This window comes from Pleurodeles waltl, chromosome 9 (genome assembly GCF_031143425.1).
Source record: "Pleurodeles waltl isolate 20211129_DDA chromosome 9, aPleWal1.hap1.20221129, whole genome shotgun sequence".
Classification (NCBI taxonomy): domain Eukaryota; kingdom Metazoa; phylum Chordata; class Amphibia; order Caudata; family Salamandridae; genus Pleurodeles; species Pleurodeles waltl.
Window position 1 is genome coordinate 400,304,408 of NC_090448.1, and position 24,873 is coordinate 400,329,280.

The window sequence follows — 24,873 nt, forward strand, 5'->3', positions numbered from 1 at the left end:
TAGACGCCCAAGGGAATCCAGGGAGGTGTGACTTGAGTGGATCCCCAAATGTTTTCTTAACCAGAATCCTCAGCAAACCTTTTAGCGAAAACATTTTTCCCACCGCACTGGGACAGATTTCCTACCACCCGCCATTCCCCTCAGTCTCCCAGTAAAAGTAAAAATGATACCTCACTTATGTAGGTGGGCCAAGTGCCTGTGACATGGAAGAGCCAAAAACATGTTGAAACTGAGGGGGGACCAAAGCGGGTCTAAGAGGGCAGTCTGAAAAAAAAAAAAATGTTTAGGCTGACAAGTATGGCAGAATTTGTACCTGTATAGACGAGACAATGCTGGGTGGTAGGAATTTTGTGAATTCCTGCAGATTCTGGAAGGTTCCATCACAAAAATGTGGGAAAAAATGTGTGATTTCCAGCAAAGTTGGAGGTTTGCAGGGCATTGTGGGTAAGAAAATGGTGCGGGGTGCAAGTGAAGCACACCACCCTGGACTCACCCAGCTGTTCAGTTTTCAGATGTGTCTAGGTCTTGTGGATTTTTCTACATGGCAGCGTCCCAGTCCAAAAAGTGCAGCCCTCACTATTCCAAGAGGGATGATTGTGAGAGTTAGCCAAGCTCTTATGGCCCAAATGTAAAACCAAACCCCAAAATAATCAAATGTCCTCTTGCTTGCCATGGGATTAGATGTTTTAGTGTGCGGGGGAGAGCTGAAAGACTGTTACCCCCTTCAGTTGGGGTGGGGGCATAACCATGGCCATACTGGTTGGTAGCCACCACCACATTTTTTTTTTTATTCCCTGGCATCTAGTAGACTTTCTGCACCCCCCCCCCCCACCCCGCCCCCTCCCTCTTATTTTGGAAAAACAAAATCTTCCCTGGTGTGCTTTCTGCCTCCCTTGGGGGCATATGGGCCTTCCAAAAATAGGCAGAAAATAAAAATAAATGATCCCTGGCGCCTACAGGTTTCTGCCCCCAAGGGGAGCGACCCTTTTCCAAGGGGTCACTCCCCTTATGCCAATTTGACTTTAAAAAACAATCCCTGGTGTTTTAGGGGGCATTTCAGCAGCCAGATCGCTTCAAGATCTGGCTACTGAAATGCTCTGAAAGCCCTTAAAGGGAAGGAAATTCCTTTCCTTCCCTTTGAAGCCTGCTTTCCCTCCCTTTGAATGCTTTGGCATTTCTCTTCCGATCCACGCTGGAAGCTGAGGGGGAGCCCTCTGATGAGGTCAATGCGCGATTGCGTACTGATGTTTTCAGACATCACTGGGGGAGGTCGGGGTGGAAGGGGAAGCAATTCCCCTTCCAGCCCTGCTGCGGGGGGGGGGGGTTGGAGAGTGGGCTGGCTAGCGTTTCCCCCGAGTGCCAGTAGGAGGACGTAATGGTTACGTCCGTGGCACCTCAGCCACGGACTTAACCACTACGTCCATGGCACCCAAGGGGTTAATCTCCATACAAACTAATAGAGCGCAGTTACACAAATACATTCACAGGCTGTTACAATGAATCGTACGTAAATGGAGACAGAACCAGCAGTGATTTAAGATGAGCCAATATTTGACACTCTTGTCAAGTATGTGAAGGGATATGCTATCAACAGCCAACACCTACAAAGGAAATAATAGGCACATACCTGGGAAAAGGGAAACACTGCTGTTGGCTGGAGTGGCATCTGACAAATGCCATTCTGAATTATTTGCCAGGTTTCTACTCGGAGAGGTGGGGGCCTGACCTCAGGAAGATGACAGAAGCGGACTGACCCCTGTGTCAGGACAAAGCTCAGTGGAAGTCATTACCTCTGATGGGTAACCAGCGTTCCGGACCGAGAGCCAATTGTGAGATCATAGTGGGCAAGTTCCAGACAACTTGTGCATGATGCGGTTGCCAGGAGCATGTTGATGAGTTCAACAAAAGAAGAGAGGGTATTGTGGGACCTAGATTACGGTTATGGAATGTATCACTAGCAACCTAAGCACAGAATGCAGGCCAATGAGCTTGTAAAGCGGCCCTGAAAAATCTTAAAAACAATACTTACTTTCAGAGAGATGCCCTTACATTTTGAGTGCCTGGGCTGTATGGTCGTCAATTCAATAAAATATCTGGTGTAGAAGCAACATCACACGACATTTGATCCCTACATTTGCCCCCCCCATACAAACATGCCTACACATACTTTCATATAAACACACTAACCTGCACACAACATACATTTAAAAACATTTTTTACTGTCCTCTGATGCCAGTTAAGTTCATCCTCCTGCTAATTCTACTCAATTTTTAGTACACGAACAGTGAATAATACATGATATATTCATGTGATAAAAATGACAAAAAACAAAGATTTGAGCCCCAACGGATGTCCCTGGCTACTCCTAAATGAAGTCCATGCTGGGCTGAAAGCTGTCTACAGGGAACTATTCTGATCTAAGACATCTGTCTTCCTTAAAAAATGATCACAGACAACTGAACTAACAGCACAATGAGAAAACCCATGTACCTCAAACGAAGACAAGTAATGTTTTGTTTATGAAGTTTTGAGCCTGAACGCAGAACGTTCTGGGGGGGGCGGGGGGGGGCAACGCAAACTGTCATGCTGCTCAATCCTCTTTAGTCTAACTAGATGGTAAAAAAAAGAAAGTAGGCGAGTAAAGCAACGTTTTGGGAAATTTAATAACTAAAGAACATGTCAACTTAGAGAAATGCTTTGGGGCTTAACGGTGGTTGGTTGTTCAATCCAAGTATTTTGAAAAACATTTACACATGCTTCTAAACACGGACTGCGTACAGCAGACCTCATGGAAGGTTAGGTGGTGCCTGCGGTAGCTGGTACTACAAAACTGTGACATTTTCGTGCCTTGTAACTGCTAAATCCATTCCATTAACTGTAAGCTAAGATTTCAAAACCAGACTGGTACTAGCATGCGCCTGTGGTATTGCAGCGTAACCCTTGGGAGGCAAAGTAGTATTTTTCCTCAAATCCTTAATGCTCTAGTCAGACAGCAGCGAGGCACCCAGCTGACAAAAATAGTCAAATGGGCCACTTAAACATGCAGAAGCTAACCCCGAATCTAATTATATCCCTAACAGGTAGTACTAGGGGAAATTCTGTGTCTTCTCCTGCCCAACTCTAAATCAATCTAACCACATTATTTCGAGGCCACTGATGCCATTTAGCTGAGTGGCTGGTAAACCAGTCTGAAGACAATTGTGAAAGCCTTAATCTCAAATTAACAGCTACCCCCACTATCAGAGTTCCATGCCTGAAGATTAACAAGGACACTCTGGGTCAGAAGTACAAAAGTTGTTGGAAGCACTTGACCACAACAACCATACCTACTACTGTTAGGAGTTAGAAAATTAGAAAAGTTCACCACATTGCAGTTCTCTGGTCCGGAAGCCATACTAAGTTAGTATTTTCTTTGGTCCCAAACGTGATCATCTTTGGTTCGTATGTATCAAGGAGAAGAAAGTTGTTATTATTTCACATCTATACGTCCCTCAGTACTCTATGTACCCAGCAAGGCGGGGGTCTTCGGGCCAAATGTAGCAAAGGGTTTTTCCCATTCTGTGTCAATGGGAAAATGTGTTCGTACATATGGCCCTTCATTACATTTTGTAAAGACCGGTGTGTCATTAACATCGGAATGTACACCCATGCTGTTGTTCTTAAAAATGTCAACCAGTGGGGCTAGGTAAACAGAGGAAAGAATTGTGACAAAGGAGTGCCATAAGGGAGTTCGAATGCTAGATGTAATAATAAATGCTGGTGTTGGGTTCAAGCAATCATTATGGGGAATCTGGGTCTATTTTTCATCACCAGACTTTTACTCGGAGCACAGAAAATAGAGTAAAAGTTTCATATCAAAACTGTGGCATGGCATAAAAAGAACCTTCAAGAGGGAGAGGAAGTGAAGGAGGGTGGAAAATAGCGGCACAAGGTGAAATAAAGACATACTCCGCAGTCCACACGTTATTTAATTATAGCACATCTGAAACATACAAGGACCTAAATAAACCTTCTGAGTCCAGTACTGGACAAAAGGATCTGAACTATTCGATGGTGTCCTGGTCCACCTATACTACTGTGGATATTATGTAAACAGGATAAGGTGAAAGGATGTAATTAAGAGTGTTTTTTGGGAGTGTGGGTGCTGTACCATTCACCCGGATTTTTTGTTTAACTTTTCTCTTGTAAACACAGGTTTGCACAAACTACCACAAGGCAGTGTACTATAAAATCCAAGGCTCCTGTTAAGAGCACTTAAGCAGCACATTATGGCTGCTGCACAGCACACCCGGGCACAGTGTAACAGAAGCTATGAGAAAGTGCAATGTTTTTGGCGGTTTTGACTATAGTCATAGGCCAGTGCCATCAACCTTGGTCGCTTCCCCCCAAACTCAGACTAGAACACGAAAATTCTCTGGTAGCAATGCATCTCGATCAGTATGCTATGTTTTTTTTTGTGTGTGTCTATCCTGCTCTCTTCTTACACCATGAAATGAAATCGCCTTTCCTTCTGCCTTAGTTCAATGCACTAACACACCACCAGATGGAATTTGACAGCTTATATAAAATCTTGGTGTCTTCCCTCCCTCAAGACAGAATACTGTGCCCTTTGGTGAAAAAAGAAGGAATATACTTAACATCATTCAAAGCTTCAATCTACTGTAACCTTTGCCCTAACTTTATATTCAGCATTACAGTTCACGTTTCTGCGTTTCTACACTAACATTGCTGTTAAGCAAACGTATTTACTCAATTAAAAATGCATGTAACAACTGATACTCTTTAGTTCTACCTGGCAACGATCCTTTCAAGCTATGAAGTTGCTTCTGTTTTTCATCACCTGCTTTAAACTCATCCTCTCTCATTCTTCCATGATGTTATCTATGTTACTATCCCATCCTCCCCCACTTAGTTTTTCACAGCACCATTGGCATACACAACATATCACTCTGCTCACTCCCACTTGTCACCAGCTCAGCTCGCGCCCACTTCATCTCGCTCTCTGTGAGCTGCACACATCAAGGTTTGAGGTCTACTTTTAACTCTTGCCCACTCTAAATCATACATAATATGATAAACATGCTTGAACCTCCCACCCCACAAACATTCTCATTTGTAGGAAGAAACTATCTCCCAACATTTTATTATCAAGCCTACAATGGCCTCATCCGGTTCCAGCACAACACATCACTCAGCCTCTTCAACTCCATGTTCTGCTGCATTTTTCAATATCACGACGCACAGCGTTCCTTCACCCGAACTTCATGAAGCTGCCAGCAGATCTCACCTAATGTCAGTACTCTTAGAACCAAAATGAGAGCCCTTGTATTCCAATGGAACAAATTCAGTGACCAGAAACTTGGAGAAGTACAAAAAGGCCCCATGTATACCATCTACTGCTCTTGATGATGCCAAATTCTCCAACTTTGAGACACTTTAAATGCCCCCAACCTCACCCACATATTCATATGAACCATTTGGATTGAACACTCCTCTCTCCACAGGTCCTTTAAGACAGCCCCATACATTATCATTCTTTAAAATATATATATATATATATATATATATATATATATATATATATATATATATATATATATATATATATATATATATATATATATATATATATGTATATATATACACACATACATAAAAAACCTTTGACCAACCTTCACAAAAACTTCCCCAAAAAAAGTGAGCCGTGATACTTGTCTCACAGGGAAACTTTCAGGATGATCCATAAAGCGGGGGCCAAGAAAAATGCAGTAGAAGGGGGTAAAAAAAGTTGCATTTCCTATGTTAATTTCCCATAAACTCTTTAGACATGCCTGCGGCCTGAGACACTGGATGGAATTCCACCACATTTGGCAGAAAGGTAGCTTTTGGTCCATAGAAGGTCAGTTTTGTTATTTGGTGTAAATCCGTTCAGTAGTTTACGGGAAATCAAGGACAGTGAATAATTTGGGAACAATCATGAATATTCACGAATGCGTGCGCGAACAAAAGGGTTGTAATTGGCTGGCCCCAATCTGAACAGAAAGTTGCAGCAGATGTTTTAGGGTCCTGGGACAGGGTCCCCAGGCCTGAAAAACGAAAGTAGCATAAGGGGTCTGGGTGGAGATACCCTGATCCTATGGGTTTGATATAGGGGCGTTTGATGGGCACATTATGGGCTTTAAATGATTTTTCTTCACCATGCGAGATATTCGGGAAGAAGCAACACAAAAAAAAAATTTAAAAACATTCAGACTCATTCACTTATACATGCACTCAGAGACTTGTGCACCCAATCACACACCCACTCAGACTCATACAGCCACTTTCAGACCCACTCACATACCGCTTACAGATCTATTGATAGAGACAAGCCCTGTGGCCAACCCCCACTGCACACAGCCAAAGGCTGATCACTGCATGGGGTTAGGTGGTTATAAAGGCTTGGCTGCTGCAAACCCCTACTGCACATGGGTGGTTGGATTAATTTATAGTAATTAAAATTACTTTACGTTAAACCATAGAAATTCACTGAAAAAAGAAAAGAAAAAAAAGGTTACAGGGACATTATAGTTAAGTTCTACATTTACTTGTTGTTTTGCTTCACTGCTGACCAAGCTGAAAATAATCTCTGGTATGCAACTCTTAGTCTAGAGAATACATTTATGAAATCACGCTGCAAGGCTCATAAAGGAAGGTCAGTACAACTGAAAGTGCATGTTTAAAATGTGTGCAATAATTAAATGAAAAACACGTACAAGGAATCTTCAGTCTATAAACAGCAAATATACATGCAAAGACACACAATGTAAAGCAGATAATAGGAATTAAAAATTCATCACCATGGGCACAGCTGCTTCATTTTTCTCCCACCAGCACAAAGTCATTGACCCCAGATCGACTGTGAAGAGAAAGAGATCAACCCTCACAGGAAGGATGACAGGCATCAGCTTCCAGACCCTGCCAGAGGTCTCCAAATCACTTCACGGTCAATCTGGTTTTGAGTCTTTGATATACATTAAACAAGCCAGAAAGGAGATTTCTAGAAAAACCCTCACGCTCCGCAAGTCGTCATTCGAAAAGGCTGGCTACTTCAGGTCAGTTTTGAAAGGAACACTTTGGAACTGTCCAGGATCCCAAGGTGCTCTCTCAAAACAAAACCGTTCCCTGCCAAACCATAAACATCATCCTAGCACATCCTTCTCTCTCTACGCCCTTGGTGAGAAAGGACACGTAGAATAAAAACATGAGCAAAAAGCACATTGCATACCATGGGCACAGAAAAATACTTGCAGCTTCTGCACTTCTAACATCTGCACCTCTAACATGGCAGTGGCTAACGCTAAAATAAAGTCAATAGGCAAAAAGAAGCTTCTGATTACCAATGTGACGGTGTACTGCTAGGCTAAGTGCAACATGGAGTCAGTGGACAAAACACAAATATAATTACATTCGTACAAAACCATAGAAATTCAGCAGTTAGAGTTATTTCAAGTAACTATAATTTGTGCACTAAAGAAGCTATAACTTGCGCCTTCGCCATGCACAGCTAATTATTCAACATATTATCTCACTGATGACACATTCCATGGCATCTTTGATATTATCAATACTACATTTACAATAAAAATTATTGATGGAAAAACAGTGCATGGTGAGCGTGCAAGTAATAGTTACCTTGGGGCGCGAGTTATAGTTACTTGAAATACCTCTAAGTGTAACTGCTGAATTTCTATAGTTCTGTACAAGTAAATTCAGAACCTTACTATAACATTCCTGCACCCTTTATTTTTCTTTCAGTGGATATAAGACAGGCTTTTAATTGTCTTTCATGACACCTATCCACTAAGAACCATAGTTACACCATCATGATGATGCAGCTGTACTTCACACTGCAGTGAAGCAGCTCACAGGTGACTGACTTTATCACTACTACTCGCAACAATTAACTCTGTTTAACCCTCAGACTTCTTGATCTGGGTGCTGCATTTGACACTGTTGACTACCCCCACACTATCTTCCCCCTTCATTCAGTCAGCATTGCTGGCCTAGAGCACTACTGGATATCCCCCTAAGTCTCTACACTCTCCTTTAATTTCACATGGGACTCTACAAATCTGTACGATCCTTTTCCCCAATGGGCATCCTGCACGGATCAGCTGTCGGACCTTTTTTTTTTCCTTCTAATCACACCTCTCTTGATAAAATTTCCTCCTTTGGCTTCTACTAATACCTCTATGCTGACAACACTATTTTTCTTCTCCTTTCCATATTTCACACCTGAACCCCAGACATGTATGTCTGACAGTCTCACAGCCATTCGCCACTGGATAGCACTATGTTGGTAGAAGTGTAATTCCGTCAAACTGAAGTGCTTTCCTTCCCTACTCCTCTGCACCTTCCCATCTATCAAGCTCCATATTGGGCCCACCCTCCAACTCATTTAAAGCTGTCTTTTCACACAAGAAGCTCTCTGTTCTCTTCAAACAGAATAGAACTGTTTATTCATCACAGTCACAGCAGCATGCTTCCAATTACCTAACATGTGGAATATTCACTATCTAAATCTATTAAAAAAGGCCACATTACTCATCAACTGGTCTACAGCAGATTGGATTACTAGTGTTTTGGTTGGCCTCGTTAACTACCACTAGGCCTCCCGAAATAAGGCCCTGAGTTTTGAAACCAGAACTTTATTTAACCTTTATTGGCAGACATCCACCTACTGCCACAAAGTAGACTGATTAAATGCAAAGAACAGCAGTTATCTATATAGACGATAACCTATCACCCTACTCGGCACAACATACCTTTTTATGGGATAGCCACACCCTTTTGACTACAGTTAACCAGCAAATGCTTTTCCCAGTTTTGTGCCTACTAAATGCTAACCCCACTCCTCTGGAATGCCTTACCATCTGCCACCGGGTCTCAAACTTATTACAAGAATTCAAACTCACATGTTTATAACATACTATTCAAAACCTAGAACCAAACTTAACTAGGCTAGTGCCCTGGTATTAGATGTTGTTTTTAACCAATCATATACAGATATTATAATTCGCCAAAACCTATCGTGTGCATTATACATGTAATCAAAACTTCCTTGACCTACGTAGCACCATAGATACTACGTACATATCTCATCAAAGCATTACGTTGATGTTTCTAAATAAAGAAAGAGGTAATGAAAGTTGGACGATGGAATTAAACTGATCTTGAACCACATTGTAAAAGGGATATGGGCAGACAGCTTTTCTGACAAGGGGACCTCGGCATTTGTAAGATCTGTTGGTATCCTCTACTTGTTCTTGTGTAGAGAACTGTTTGCTTTCACTTTGATGCACACTGAAGATATTTTAGTTACTGGCTTATTTTGCATTCCTGTGAAGACTATTTTTCCATGCGTACTCCAGCCAAGGTTAAACGACAGTCAGTTCACTACTAGAGTAAGGATTCATTTTGTATGTTTTACCATACTGGGGCCCAGTAATGAAGTGTCTTTACTTTCAACTTGGGATAGCCAAGCACCCTGCATTTTGGAGGTCTATCCTGCAACCATGGCGCCTATCAAGTTGCCTGCACATAGGCATTACAAGATGCTCATTGTCCCGCATTTGAGTTCCCTACCAATTTAAACTATCTCAAAGGACACGCAACTCTGACTCTTTCAATCGGCCCTTTGTGAGCTGTGAAAAAAAAAAGATACCTTTTGGTGAAAGGAGTTGAGGAGCTACAGCACAGGAGGGATTCTGCATAATACAGCTAGTGGGACAAGTTCAGCTACAGCGAACCAATTTCAGTCACCTGCCTGTAAACAGTCCTGGATGTGCTAACGAAAACTGTGCAGGGGACCTATCTTGGAGTTAATTTCTTCCATTAAGACAGTTTTCCAATGTTGACATTCTTACAGGTTTGTGGACAGAGGCAAGGGGAGCGTATAATCTGCCCAGGATCAAAACGTTTGTTAAAGTTGTAGAAACCAAGACTGCACCACATTGATACTTGCTGAAAGTCTATACACTTACCACCGTATTGCAATATACCATGAGACCGTACACTTTTGACGGGTAATAGTCTTTTTTTTTTTTTACCCACATGCTTTTAAATGTATTCTAAATACATTTGTGCCAAACAAAAAAAAGAGCAGTGGAATTGAGTTCTAAAAGTGATGCCCAAGGCACACAATTTGGCAAAATGGATGGCTGTGATTAAAAAATGTCTACTGGTTCCACGTTTCCAACTAGTACACTGGATTACAAGTGAAGCAACAGTAATTCCTATGGTATGGCCAAGGGGCTGCTCTTCCTCGAGAAAGGTCATTGTGTGTGAGCCCTGCATTCTTTAGAATACTGTTTATTTTCAACATATTTAGATGAAGGAGCAAAGCTGAGGCCAGCAATCAAGTATCCTAGATCCATGGCTGAAACGTACACACTGGACCGAATTAGAACTTTCAAGATGGACTCCTTTAGAGGCGGGAGATATAGAATTAAACAACAACACTTCTGTACAAGACGCACAGTCACTATCACCCACCAAAAAATGTCTTGAATTTTCCACACAGGCAAAGCGTCCAGTGAAGTTATAATACAAAAGTGGCCATTTGAGATTTGGTTAAAAACTGTTAGAGATTTACTGCATCACACAGGGGCACATGCCACTCCAATGAAAGACCCTGATAGAGGATGGATCTCCATACCTGCCACAACACAATGGGATCTTTTGGAAAGCAAGCAGATGGGAAAGAGTGAGAGGAGGGTTAACGACCCTAAAATCTAACAAACTGCAAGAAAACAAAGATGTTTTACTTGATTCATCCTCACTCTATCACTGTGTGCTGCAAAGTCCTGCCCACCCCTACCTACAAACATATTAAAAACTCAAACTTCGTCCATGCTTCCCCACGAAAACCATACACAAAGTCTCTAAGTCAATCCTGCTGTTGTCACCAACTGGACTTCAAACCCTTCGCTCCCACGAAAACACTCTACGTTTTAGCATTGCATCCCAATATCGCTGACTTTCAGGACCGTACGTACAATCTTCGAGTTCATCGCCTAGAGGCTCTCACGACCACCCCTGTAATTAATTCACCTATCTTCTAACCGGGGCCACAATCACATCACTAAATACAGCATTTACAAGGCAGCACCCTTACTGCCCAATCTGACACGGCATCACCAGTGCACCTCCCCCGACCACTAATACGATTCAATATCCCGAGTCTCGGTGTGTTGCTGCTTCCTGTAAGCCCCCAATGGAGCGTTACCACCTCCCAGGTGTCCCATGCAACACATTCACCTACGTCCTCCCACCCTCCACACCCTGAAACCCCGGATGTTACCCTCCTCCTCTCGACCCCCCCGCGGTCCCTCCGGCTCCATCTTCGCAAACTCTCCAGCACTGAAAGCATCCGGGTCAGTAAAAGCCGGAAGTGACACGACCGGCTCTGAAAGAGGAAGCTTCCGGGACGTGATGTAGTAATGACGCACTGGTTCGGAAAGGCAAGCTAAACAGGAAGTGCCTTTTCTTGGATTAGGGTGTTGGAGGGGGTTGCACATGTGAGCTGGAGTGCACATGATTATTATTGAAATTAAGGAAATCTTTCGCTTTCTTAAACAATGGACTAAATTTGTTTATACACGCTGCTTTTATCGGTCTTACAAATCAATCTACGCGGTCCCATAAATAAACCATAAATACTGTAAGTAGACTAGCCAATGTGTTTGTAAATGTGGAATCGCTGCATTTGCTGTCTATTAAACTACTCGCCGTGTCCTTAAAGTTCAATTTACGTATAAGCAAGCCCTTGAACCAAAGATTGTGTTTTTTACAAAGGTATAGTTTATTCTTATTGAGGAATACTACCCAATGTTGGTTTGAGTATTTTACAGTTTGTAGATTTGGTGGCATCTGTATCGAAAACGTGTGCAGTATGTAATAGATGTATTTTGTTTTGCGTTAGTATAGAGTATTTCTACTGGGTGCATGTTTTTTCACTCTTGGAATATGAACTTCTTTCCTGTTCTGTCATTCCCATTGACCAAGTGGTCTATTGATATTACATTTTTTTTTTGTGTCGTAATGTTGAAGAGCAAGTCATTTATACGGCAGCTGGCGAATGTTATGTGTGATGCGGGACCTTATATAAAATATGGAGGGGCACGCTGAATGACAGACTCACACACTACAAGGTGGTTGGAATGACCACGAGTTGCGTGCCCCGGGCATTTTTATTACATTGTCCCCTTCACGGCATGCACCATAGGGAACACATTTGAAGGCATACCACACAGGCACATCCCTCACGCTCTACCGCCCAGTGGGCTCACCCACTAAAGCAACATAACATTCCTCTTTTACTCCAAACAAAAAAATATGGGGATCAATCAGATATAATAAGAGTTGTGACCCCCTGATCATAGACAAAAACATGGATACCAGAAGGGAGATATCGAGAGCAAGCAGAGAGAACAAGAAAAAGAGAGAGAGAGAGAATACAACTATGATTCAGTTTAATACAAAATCCTTCAGACAAGGTTGGAGATGATATCTTTCGGTTCCTTGGCGAGTGGCTTCTTCTCTCATCTCATCTTCACTTGCCAGCCGTGGGGATTTGCTAGAATCTGACGGCACATCTGGATCCTGCTCCGAGAAAGAGCACCTCCTACAGCTGCTTGGCGCAAATTCACAGTCGGAGATGGTTCTAGTGGTCTGGGGAGTTTGGCCCGTGGAACTTTTTCATCAGTCTCCGTTTCAATTCCTGGGATTGTGGACCGATCCATCCTAGGACTGCTCAGAGGAGACCCATATTGCTCAAAGAAGGATATGTTTCTTGTGATAGTCTCTCCAGCTTTCTGAGCAGTTATCATTGTCCCTTTTACTGACTGCACCTTCCATGGCTCAATCTCAAAAGGTAGCATAAATTTACTCCTGGGATTTCTATTCTTCACCATCACCAGATTTCCAACAGTGATGGAACATTGTTTCGCTCTGTGGACTGGGGGCATGCAGTCATTCTGTATCAGGCGCTATTGTAGTGTTTCAGCAACCTGTCTCTGTATCACTGGTGGCCCCTCAATCTGGGGAATGACATCACCCACTGGCCGGTTCAAACACAGGGAGGTGGGACTGATGTGTGTTGTCGAGTGAGGTGTCAGGCGGTATTCCCTGAGGAAACTGAGTGCACATACATTGTTCTTCTCCATTTGCCTGTGGCCAGCGTGGTGTGACCTTCGGTTGATTAATGCCCTGGGTTCGTAAGCTCTTGACTCGAGAACGGAGGGCCATTGTCTGTGCGCAGTTTCTTAGGGAGCCAATGGGTGATCATGATTTCCAACCTCGATATTGTTTGACTTGCAGTCATCGAGTCCATGACATCAACTTCTGGATATTTTGAAAAGTCATCTATAACAACTAACATGTGCCTGCCATAAGGCAGGCTTCCAAAATCTGCACTTAGTCTCCTCCACGGGATCGGCGGGATATTCTCTTTGATGATGTGTGCTGGCGGTTCTGCTGAGCCAGCAGCTTGGTACAGTGGGCACTAACGAACTAAACAGGGAAACCAGCTTTTGCATCTCAGTCGGGACTTTGTCTTAACAATTCCTTGATGAGCCAGGTGAGTGAGGTCAACCCCTCATTGTTGGAGAGGCCCAGGAACCACCAGACAAGAGCCTCTCATAAGGCATCCTTCAGGAGACACTGCCAGTTCTGGGCAGACATCATGCAGGGAGTTTAACGTCAACTTTGCTTTCTCCATGCAATAGGTTTTGTCGATTAAGGTGCACCATCTTCCTGAAGCTACAGCTGAAACAGTCAACTGGAGACACTCATCAGCAGCCATGGTCTTGACAATCTCTGCAAGAGAAATGGGTAGCGGTCTGGAACGTGCCACAACCAGCCGAACATATTCCTCCACTTCTTCCGGGTCCAACTCTTCCTCTTTTGTGGCCGGTCGTGCTTGTCGCAATAGATAATCTTCTGGATTCTGGATCCTAGAGTGCTAGGCGACTGTGAAATGATACTCCTGCAGTTGCAGAATCCCTTTTTCGATCCTCGGCTGGGATTTTGAGGTTAATCCCAGAAACAGCAGAATGAAGGGTTTATGATCTGTATGAACAATGAAAGGCTGGCCATATAGATACAGGTGAAAGTGACAGCAGCCCCAGTGTATGGCAATAGCCTCCTTTTCAATATGGGAATACCGTTGTTCAGACTCTGTCAGCGCACAGCTGGCATAGGCCACTGAAGCCCATTTCTCATTGTTCTGTCTTTGTGATCACACTACCCCCTGTCAGTAGGACTTGCATCCCTCAACAGTTCTGATTCTCAGGTGGGATCAAAGTAAACTAGGGTGATGCTGGCAGACAATGCTAGTTTTGTCACTTGGAAAGCCTTTTCTTGATCAGGTCCCCAGTTGCAGAGTGTATTGTTCTTTGATAGTTCTCTCAACGGGGCTGCGAGGTCAGTCAGGTTTCAAAGAATTGTCCACAATATGTGACTGTGCCTAGGAAGCTTCTCACTCCTGCAACTGTAGTGGGCACCAGTGCTGACTGGATGTCCTGAACTTTGACTGGGTCGGGTTGTACTCCATTGTGGGAGAATCATTAGCCAAAGAATGCTATTTGCTTATGGAGGAATGCACACTTTTTCTCTGTTAAGCGTGAGACCCTTGTCGCACAGTCATCTGAATGTGGCTGTCAGGCAGTCAATGTGTTCTTCCAGTGAGGGAGCATATATGAATATGTCGTCATTAATGTTGAGGACCCCCTCAAAGCCAGCCAGCATGCTCCTGAATGTGTCCTGAAATACTTCACCTGTGCTTGAAACTCCAAAACTGAGGCGCTTGTATCTCCTGAGGCCCACATGGGTGGAGAAAGTAGTGATGGCCCGAGACTCTGGGTCATTATCTTGAAGAACCAGTTGGATCCGCTCACTTCTGCCACAATTACATCCACGGTGGGCATTAAGTAACATTCCTGTTTAATGGCCAAACTGAATAGGCTGGGTAGGCGCATGTTAACGCAAATCCAAATCTCCCGGGTTGGTTAAGTTTGCACACTACTGCAACTGGGGACACCCCTGGAGTTGGACCTTCGACCCTCTAGATGATATCAGCCTGTTCCAACTTATTCAGTTCCTCTTCCGCTTTTGGTCTCAGGTAAAAGGCTGCTCTGCAGTGTTTTAGTGCCACGGGTTGGTTCGAGTTGTTGATGTGGAGATGTATCAGACGATCTTTTGAGACACCCCATACCTTCAAACAGAGGTGCATACTCTCTCACGAGACCATCCACACTTTCCTGGTGCACACTGAAAGCGAAGGCGACCAGTTGAAAATGCTCTGCCATCCGGCAGCTTAACTGCTTCAGTGCAGGTGTTGGCCACTGGCTGACGCCCACACTACCTCCCTGGTGCGAGTCACGACTAGTGGCTGAAACCAGGGAGGGGGTTAAAAATTATTTAAAAAAACCCCGGGAGACACAGAAGATCTTCCATGTTTCCACCCGCCCCTTTGTGGCGTCAGCATACCGTGAGGCGCGCTGACGTCACTATCAATTTTCTCCACCAGAGCAGTAAGTGACCTTGCGCCCGCTTCCAGCTCCAGTGGAGAAAATAGGCCCAAACGGCCTCCCCGACGTTCGGGAAGGCCTTGTTTGAAAGCAGAGATTCTCTCCTTTGAAACAAGGCCTTTCTGAATCGGTTTCCTGGCCCTCGATCGCAGCAGGGGTTTCACTTGGGGGGGGTCGGCCCCCTCAGAAAAGGGGCCGGCCTCTCCCCCCACAGGTATATTTTATTTAAAAAAGAGGTAGGTTTACTCCCGGGGGTGGGGGGCACGGTCACGCTCGACCGCGCCCCCAAGGGGTTTAACAATGTAATAAATAAATAAATACATTTAGAAAAAATTAAATTGACAGGGGGTCGCCCATGAGCAGGGTGACCCCCTGTGGGGGCAATAATCTTTTTCAATATTTGTATGGTTATATAGATCTATAAGTATATATACAGGGAGTGCAGAATTATTAGGCAAATGAGTATTTTGACCACATCATCCTCTTTATGCATGTTGTCTTACTCCAAGCTGTATAGGCTCGAAAGCCTACTACCAATTAAGCATATTAGGTGATGTGCATCTCTGTAATGAGAAGGGGTGTGGTCTAATGACATCAACACCCTATATCAGGTGTGCATAATTATTAGGCAACTTCCTTTCCTTTGGCAAAATGGGTCAAAAGAAGGACTTGACAGGCTCAGAAAAGTAAAAAATAGTGAGATATCTTGCAGAGGGATGCAGCACTCTTAAAATTGCAAAGCTTCTGAAGCGTGATCATCGAACAATCAAGCGTTTCATTCAAAATAGTCAACAGGGTCGCAAGAAGCGTGTGGAAAAACCAAGGCGCAAAATAACTGCCCATGAACTGAGAAAAGTCAAGCGTGCAGCTGCCACGATGCCACTTGCCACCAGTTTGGCCATATTTCAGAGCTGCAACATCACTGGAGTGCCCAAAAGCACAAGGTGTGCAATACTCAGAGACATGGCCAAGGTAAGAAAGGCTGAAAGACGACCACCACTGAACAAGACACACAAGCTGAAACGTCAAGACTGGGCCAAGAAATATCTCAAGACTGATTTTTCTAAGGTTTTATGGACTGATGAAATGAGAGTGAGTCTTGATGGGCCAGATGGATGGGCCCGTGGCTGGATTGGTAAAGGGCAGAGAGCTCCAGTCCGACTCAGACGCCAGCAAGGTGGAGGTGGAGTACTGGTTTGGGCTGGTATCATCAAAGATGAGCTTGTGGGGCCTTTTCGGGTTGAGGATGGAGTCAAGCTCAACTCCCAGTCCTACTGGCAGTTCCTGGAAGACACCTTCTTCAAGCAGTGGTACAGGAAGAAGTCTGCATCCTTCAAGAAAAACATGATTTTCATGCAGGACAATGCTCCATCACACGCGTCCAAGTACTCCACAGCGTGGCTGGCAAGAAAGGGTATAAAAGAAGGAAATCTAATGACATGGCCTCCTTGTTCACCTGATCTGAACCCCATTGAGAACCTGTGGTCCATCATCAAATGTGAGATTTGCAAGGAGGGAAAACAGTACACCTCTCTGAACAGTGTCTGGGAGGCTGTGGTTGCTGCTGCACGCAATGTTGATGGTGAACAGATCAAAACACTGACAGAATCCATGGATGGCAAGCTTTTGAGTGTCCTTGCAAAGAAAGGTGGCTATATTGGTCACTGATTTGTTTTTGTTTTGTTTTTGAATGTCAGAAATGTATATTTGTGAATGTTGAGATGTTATATTGGTTTCACTGGTAATAATAAATAATTGAAATGGGTATATATTTTTTTTTGTTAAGTTGCCTAATAATTATGCACAGTAATAGTCACCTGCACACACAGATATCCCCCTAACATAGCTAAAACTAAAAACAAACTAAAAACTACTTCCAAAAATATTCAGCTTTGATATTAATGAGTTTTTTGGGTTCATTGAGAACATGGTTGTTGTTCAATAATAAAATTAATCCTCAAAAATACAACTTGCCTAATAATTCTGCACTCCCTGTATATATATCATGTATATATAGACATCTACATATATATATATCTATAGATATGTATATATCTATAGATGTCTATATATAGATATATATAGCGATCACTTTTGTCAACTGACGCGTTTCAACTGTGGCTTTTAGGCAGCAATAAAAAAGTTAAGTAAGTCTTGTGATTATGTTTCTGCTACAAAAGGATCTGACTTTTGTCTAGTGGCAGTTTTGATGCCATAAGGTAGCGCAGAAGGTTCATATGCCTATTGCAAAGATCAATTCTGTATTTTATGTAAATAGCTGAGTAGATTAGTAAAGTCAGCCATTACCTGCGCTATAATACAAATGAAATGTATGTGCGGGGGGGCTATGGAGAGATGAAGGGCATTTTTGCTGGGTGGTAGTGAGGGAATCCGAGGAGGAGGTCCTGGGAGTGGGAGCACCAATAATGATTGTGGGACTGGGCACTAGAGGCGCTAAAGACTATGACGATTGGTGTATGACAAGGTGAAGTAATAGTGCGTCTTTTTTTGAGTGTCTTGAAAGAAGGTGCTGATTGAGGGAAGAAGCGAAGGTAAGGTAACCTCTACTGTTACACGTATCTCACACACACACACACACACACAGCCACCAGCAATTTTGTGACTTTCTACATAGGCTAGTGTTTCAGGGCGACAGTTTAGTCAGTTGCAGAGTTGGCATCTCATTGGATGACTCCTGCTCAAGCCCTCACTCGGGTTATAGGGGACAGATCTGACGTAGGATTAGAGACTGAGACAGCAGATACTGAGACAGCATCTGAGGGATAGGACAGTGGCGCAGACTCTGGCGTGATTTTTCAGTCAGAGGAGTCACATTCAATAACTCCTCTTCTGTTGATTATGAAGGAGGTGATGAGGACAGTCCTGCTGTCCCTTCACAAGCACAGTCTGTGCAGCGGGACAATATTGGGTTAGCCCAACCCAGAGAGCAGGTGCATGCGGCGGCAAGCAAAGAGAGAGTGCTCTCTTGGGAGCTCCCCAATTTAGTTCAGCCCCAAATTCCGCAGCACAAATCGTATTGTGGAGACATGAAAATTATCTATCACCAAACAACATGGTTTTGTAAGGTAAGGACCTGCGTTTTTGGTCCTGGGCTCGGCGGCCATATAGGGAAACCTACCAAACCCAGACATTTTTGGAAACTAGACATCCGGGGGAGTCTACAGAGGTGTGACTTGTGTGGATTCCCAAAAGTTTTCTTACCCAGAATAGCCTGCAAAGGTGAAATGTTGAATAAAAACTAAATTTTCTCTTACATTTCTGTCACACAAACTACAGGAATATGCTGGGATCCACAAAATTCCTACCACCCAGTGTTTCCCCACCTGTCTGGATATAAACGCTACCCCCCTTGAGTGCCTGTACCTAGTGCCTGCTTCAGGAATGGATCACCCTAGGGTCAACAGTTGTCTTCATGTAAGGACCAGCATTGACCGTTGTGTGATCTATTTCTGTCGCGGGTACTAGGCCTACCCACACAAGTGAGACCATTTGTATCGGGAAACTTGGGGGAAAGCTGGGTGGAAGGAAATTTGTGGCTCCTCTCAGATTCCAGAACTTTCCATCACGGAAATGTGAGGAAAAAGTGTTTTTTTGCCAAATGTTGAGGTTTGCAAAGGATTCTGGGTAACAGACCATGGTGAGAGCCCCACAAGTCACCCCATTCTGAATTCCCCTAGGTGTCTAGTTTTCCAAAATTTATAGGTTTGATAGGTTTCCCACGGTGCTGGCTGAGGTAGAGGCCAAAATCCACAGCTAGGCACTTTGCAAAAAACACATCCGTTTTCATTGGAAAAATTTGATGTGTCCACGTTGTGTTTTAGGGCATTTCCTGTTGTGGGCACTAGGCTTACCCACATAAGTGAGGTACTATTTGTATCAGGAGACTTGGGGGAATGCTGGGTGGAAGGACATTTGTGGCTCCTCTCAGATTCCAGAACTCTGCAGCACCAAAATCTGATGGAAAAGTGTTTTTTTGCCGTATTTTGAGGTTTGCAAAGGATTCTGGGTAACAGAACCTGGTGAGAGCCCCACAAGTCACCCCATCCTGGATTCTTCTAGGTGTCTAGTTTTCAAACATGCACAGGTTTGGTAAGTTTTCCCTAGGTGCCGGCTGCGCTAGAGGCCAAAATCCACAACTAGGCACTTTCCAAAAAACACGTCAGATTTCAATGTATATATGTGATGTGTTCATGTTGCGTTTCCTGTCACAGGCATTAGGCCTACCCACACAAGTGAGGTACCATTTGTATTGGGAGACTTGGGGGAACACAGAATAGCAGAACAAGTGTTATTGCCCCTTGTCTTTCTCTACATTTTGTCCTTCCAAATGTAAGACAGTGTATAAAAAGGACGTCTATTTGGGAAATGCCCTGTAATTCACCTGCTAAGATGGGTACCCCGGAATTTAGAGATGTGCAAATAACCACTGCTTCTCTACACCTTATCTTGTGTCCATTTTGGAAATACAAAGGTTTCCTTGATACCTATTTTTCACTCTTTATATTTCACCAAATGAATTGCTGTACATCCGGTATACAATAAAAACCCATTGCAAGGTGCCGATCCTTTATTGGCTCTGGGTACCTAGGGTTCTTGATGAACCTTCAAGCTCTATATATCCCTGCAACCAGAAGAGTCCAGCAGACGTAGCGGTATATTACTTTTGAAAATATTACATCACAGGAAAAAGTTACAGAGTAAAACGTAGAGAAAAATTGCAGTTTTTTGCACCTCAATTTCAGTATTTTTTTATTTCAGCTGTTATTTTCTGTGGGAAAACCTTGTAGGAGCTACACAAATGACCCCTTGCTCAATTCAGAATTCTGTCTACTTTTCAGAAATGTTTAGCTGTCTGAGATCCAGCACTGGTTTCACACCCATTTCTGTCACTAAATGGAAGGAGGCTAAAAGCACAAAAAATAGTAAAAATGGGGTATGTCCCAGTAAAATACCAAAATTGTGCTGAAAAATGTGGTTTTCTGATCCAAGTCTGCCTGTTCCTGAAAGGTGGGAAGAAGGTGATTATAGCACCGCAAACCCTTTGTTGATTCCATTTTCAGGGAGAAAAACACATGCTTTCTTCTGCAGCCCTTTCTTCCCATTTTTCTGGAAAAAACAAAAGTTAGCTGTATTTTGGCTAATTTCCTGGTCTTTTCCAGGGGAATCCACAAACTCTGGGTACTTTTAGAATCCCTAGGATGTTGGAAAAGAAAGGACGCAAATTTGGCGTGGATAGCTTATGTGGTCAAAAAGTTATGAAAGCCTAAGCGCGAACTACCCCAAATAGCCTAAAAAGGGCTCAGCACTGGGGGTGGGGGGGCAGCCCAGCAGCTAAGGGATTAATAGCATTCCTGAACCCCTTTTGTGACATACACTTTGGCACGAGTGGAGTGAGATTCTTGAGCAATCTCCATCATGAACACACTGGCCAAAGGGTTTGGAGTTGTAGATCCATGTGCAAATTTTTGTGTGGAGGTGGGGCACAGGATAGGCTGCATAAGGGAATGTCTGCATTACTGACTGTGCCATAATGTTAATGAATGCTCCAGTGTCAATCAGCGCCTGCACTTGATGGCTGGCAAGCAACACATTGCATTTTGGGATGCGTTTTCAGGAATGTCCCCCTGGTTGTATAGCATGTATGACGTAAACCACCCTTTCAGTGTTGTCATCATCCATGTCTTCCTTATCGCCTGGGATGTTTGAGATGTGCATAACGTTGACAGGTTTTGTCTTCTGTCCTTTCTGGGGCGTTGAGGAATGGCACTCCTTTACAAAATTGGTTTGGTTTGTTGCATGCTGAGCACCTCTTTCCTTGTGCTTGGCATGGTCCTTGGTGAGGGTGCGAACCTCCACATCTGTAGCACGTTATGGGTGTTGGATTGGGCCTCCCACATGTTTTCCTCTTTTAAGGGGCTCCGGCAGTGACTGTGTTGACAGGTTCCGTCTTCACTTGGCATTGCAATGCAGCTTCCATATACGCTGCTTCCAGCCTGGACAATTCTTTAGACCTTCCCATCGTCAGCATGTCTGCCATTGGCATACCTGGGACGTAGAGAAGGCTTTCTCTTAGCTTTACAGATGGACACCTGTAATGATATCTGTGTTTTGACCACTGACTCCATGTTGCACTACGTTGCACTTGGCTTAGCTTGTCCACTGTCACATTAGCAGCTACCAACTACAGACTCCATTTTGTAATTATCTTAGCCTTAGCTTCACTGCCACGTTAAAACTGAAGTATTTTTCTGTGCGCAACATGTTTTCGCTCATGTTTTTATTCTACATGTCTGCGTGTTCTTTCTCATCAAGAGCTAAGGCATAACACAGGGGAGTTAGTATGATAAGAATGTACTAGGATGATGTTTAGGATACAGCAGGGAATGGTTTAGTTTTGGGAGGGACACCTTGGGAATCTGGACAGTTCCAACATGTTCCTTTCAAAGCTGACCTGAAGTAGCCAGCATTTCTGAATAACAAATTGCGGAGCGAGGGGGGGGAGGGTTTATACAAATCTCATGTCTAGCTTGTTTAAGGTATATAAGAGATGCAGGATTGACGGTGGGGAGATTCAGAGACCTCAGGCAGAGTTGGAACGCTGACGTCTGCCATCCCGTGAGGGTAGATCTCTCTTTTTCCTGACAGTCGATCTTCGGGGTCTATGACTTGATGCTACTGAGAGAAAGATGAAGGAGCAACTGTGCCCGATGATGATGAATTTTTACTAATTATTTGCTTTGCATTGTGTATGAATATATCTATATAGGTATTTGTATCTTTGCAAATATATATTTACTGTCTATAGATTGAAGATTCTTTGTACATGTTTTCATTTCATTATTGCGCACATCTTAAACGTGCACTTTCAGTTGTACTGACCTTCCTTTACGAGCCTTGCAGAGTGATTTAATAAATGTCTTCTCTAGCCTAAGAGGTGCATTCCAGAGATTCTTTTCAGTGTGTTTGTATTTCAGCTCGGTCAGCAGTAAAGCAGAACAACACCCCTGGATGAATTGGGCTCAAATCTCATCCTTGACATCGGACAGCATGCAGGTGCTGGCCAGATCACTCAGGTGGGAATAAAGAGCATTCACTGGCTCATCAAGTAGTTGTCTAGCTTGGCGCAGCAGGAAACATTTGTGTCCGGGTTTGAAAGTGGTTCGAAGTGTGAAGTTAAGGCTTGTTTCAGAGTGCCATGGGTGAACGGTGGTCCCTCTGCGACGGATTTCCCTAGCTTGTGGATAGCTGTGCCACCCAAATGCAGGAGCATCGGAACACTGTCTATCATTGTTTAGTGCCACAGCTGGGAAATATGCTTTGAGGCACTCCACCCATTCTTTCCACTTCGTGGCTTGCACAAATGGTGGGCCATCAACTATGAATAGTTCAATTGGAGGAATGGTTGTCACCTTGGGGATTGCAGCTGGTAACAATTGTACAATGTTGTCGTGCAGTTGGATTCTTGAAAACACAGCACGCGCTCTCCTCTCCCACTAACAGTCTCCTACAGTCATGTGACTAGAACACCACCACCACAGAAGAGGTTGTCCCTCGTGTATATTGCAGTGGTCAGATGTATGTGGCCAGCATCCCACAAGCAGTGAGTCGTGTGGCCTTATTGTGAACCTTACACGGTACCTCATCAATGGCCTTGGGCTTCATGATTCCTCCGTAGTCAGTTGAAGGATAGTGATAGTGAAGAATCTGGTTCAAATATAGGACCCGAGGAGGGCGCGTTACCACTAACCGCCAGTAGCTGGCAGCCACAGCATATACTTGTGCAGGAAAGTGCAGTAAAGCGCACAAAGGCGACAGTCTGCACACGATGATCACAGCCAACAGGGAGACACCGCAGGACGAGGTCCAGTTCGTCAGGCCATACACTGATGAACTGAAAAAAAAGTGGTACAGCTCGACCACCAACTGAGCAGTGGTAGGCAGCCGACAGCGAAGGAATGGATGAGGTGAGGCAGCAGAATCTGCCCTCCTCGTCGCGAGTTGTTATATGCGATGCAGGCCCTTATATAAAAAAAGTAGCGGCATGCTGAATGACCGACTTGCACACTAGTAGGTGGCTGGAATGACCATGAAGTGCGCACCCCGGCATTTTCATTACTTTGTCTCCTTACGTCATGGCCTGCACCATGGGGAACACCTCCACAGGGTTACCATATAGGATCATCCCTTCCGCTGTATTGCGCAGTGGGCTCACCCACTGACGTAACATACCAGCGGACTTTGTGTAGCCTAATGTATTTTGTGATGGATTTTATTGAATAGGTTCGACTTTATGTTGTACGTAAAACCCATTTGGTACAATAACATTTCTCTGTATATGGAACTGTTTCTGCATGTCAGTAACCTTTGTATTTGTGAAGACTCCATCGTCGATTTATAATATTATATCTGTTGTGTTAGATTCAATCTAATATGTTCCATTCAACAGCCTAAAATGGGAGAAAGTACAGCACTTTGGTGCCCAAGAAACATTCGACAATTCTATATTGAGGATTTACTTAAACAAATAAAGACAATAGCGGCAGCATGAGCACTTTCATTGAGGCCTCCAAACCCTAAAAGCAATAGTTATTATTCCTGCATAAACAACTGAAATCTACCATAATGTTTTATAAAACATTATTTTTGTTTGATTTATAACCAGTGTAAGTAGCAGGGGTTCAGATGGCTGCTATGTAAATCTCAATCTTCAAAGCTCTGCAGGCATATAGAGACAATTGCCAGAAGTATTGCTTCCAGCACATTTCTAACCAGGCATAAACCTCACCAAGATGTGGTTTGACATGCATTGTTTTAAGCAGAAGGGGAACTGGCAGCAGCAAGGACAGTTTGCCGAAGCTATCATGCCTTGTGCACCTGCACTCACTTATCTTACACATTTATTATTTTTAAGTTTGAAGCTTTGAAGATGCCTTCTTTTTGGGTGTACATGCACCCGCAAATGGCTGCTGCAGGCTTTGTGGTCTGCAGAGCTTGATCCTCAGTGAAAGCTGTGGCACTGGCTTTCACCAGGAAAGCAGGATTGGATGCAGGTGCTCCAGTAAAGACTCTGTCTAAAGTTGCCTACTTTCTGAACCAGAAAGGAGCCTACAGTAAGGGGACGCACTAATGAAGTGAAGCGGAAATGTCCAGCAACGCCACAAAGTGGGACACAGACAAGGCAGCACACCACAAGAGCACTCCAGGCATCCTGGATCCTGCGGTGGGAAACAGATTGGATTTCTTGACCCATCCTTAAGGTCTGTAAATGAACAAAAAGGG

General features: G+C 43.9%; 1 protein-coding gene across 3 annotated transcripts in view; it reads right to left on the bottom strand.

Moving 5' to 3' along the window:
• OTUB1 (OTU deubiquitinase, ubiquitin aldehyde binding 1) overlaps window positions 1–11,473 on the bottom strand; it is an 81,006-nt gene extending 69,533 nt beyond the window's left edge. Inside the window, exon 1 of one of the 3 annotated variants that reach the window (XM_069207114.1) lies at window positions 11,346–11,473. In XM_069207114.1, the coding sequence (XP_069063215.1) occupies window positions 11,346–11,385 (40 nt within the window). In that variant the 5' untranslated portion in view covers window positions 11,386–11,473. Of the gene's footprint in view, window positions 1–170; window positions 189–11,159; window positions 11,182–11,345 lie in introns of those variants that run through there. The other 2 variants (XM_069207115.1, XM_069207116.1) reach the window with 2 other exon arrangements.
• Between the last annotated feature and the right edge of the window lie 13,400 nt (window positions 11,474–24,873).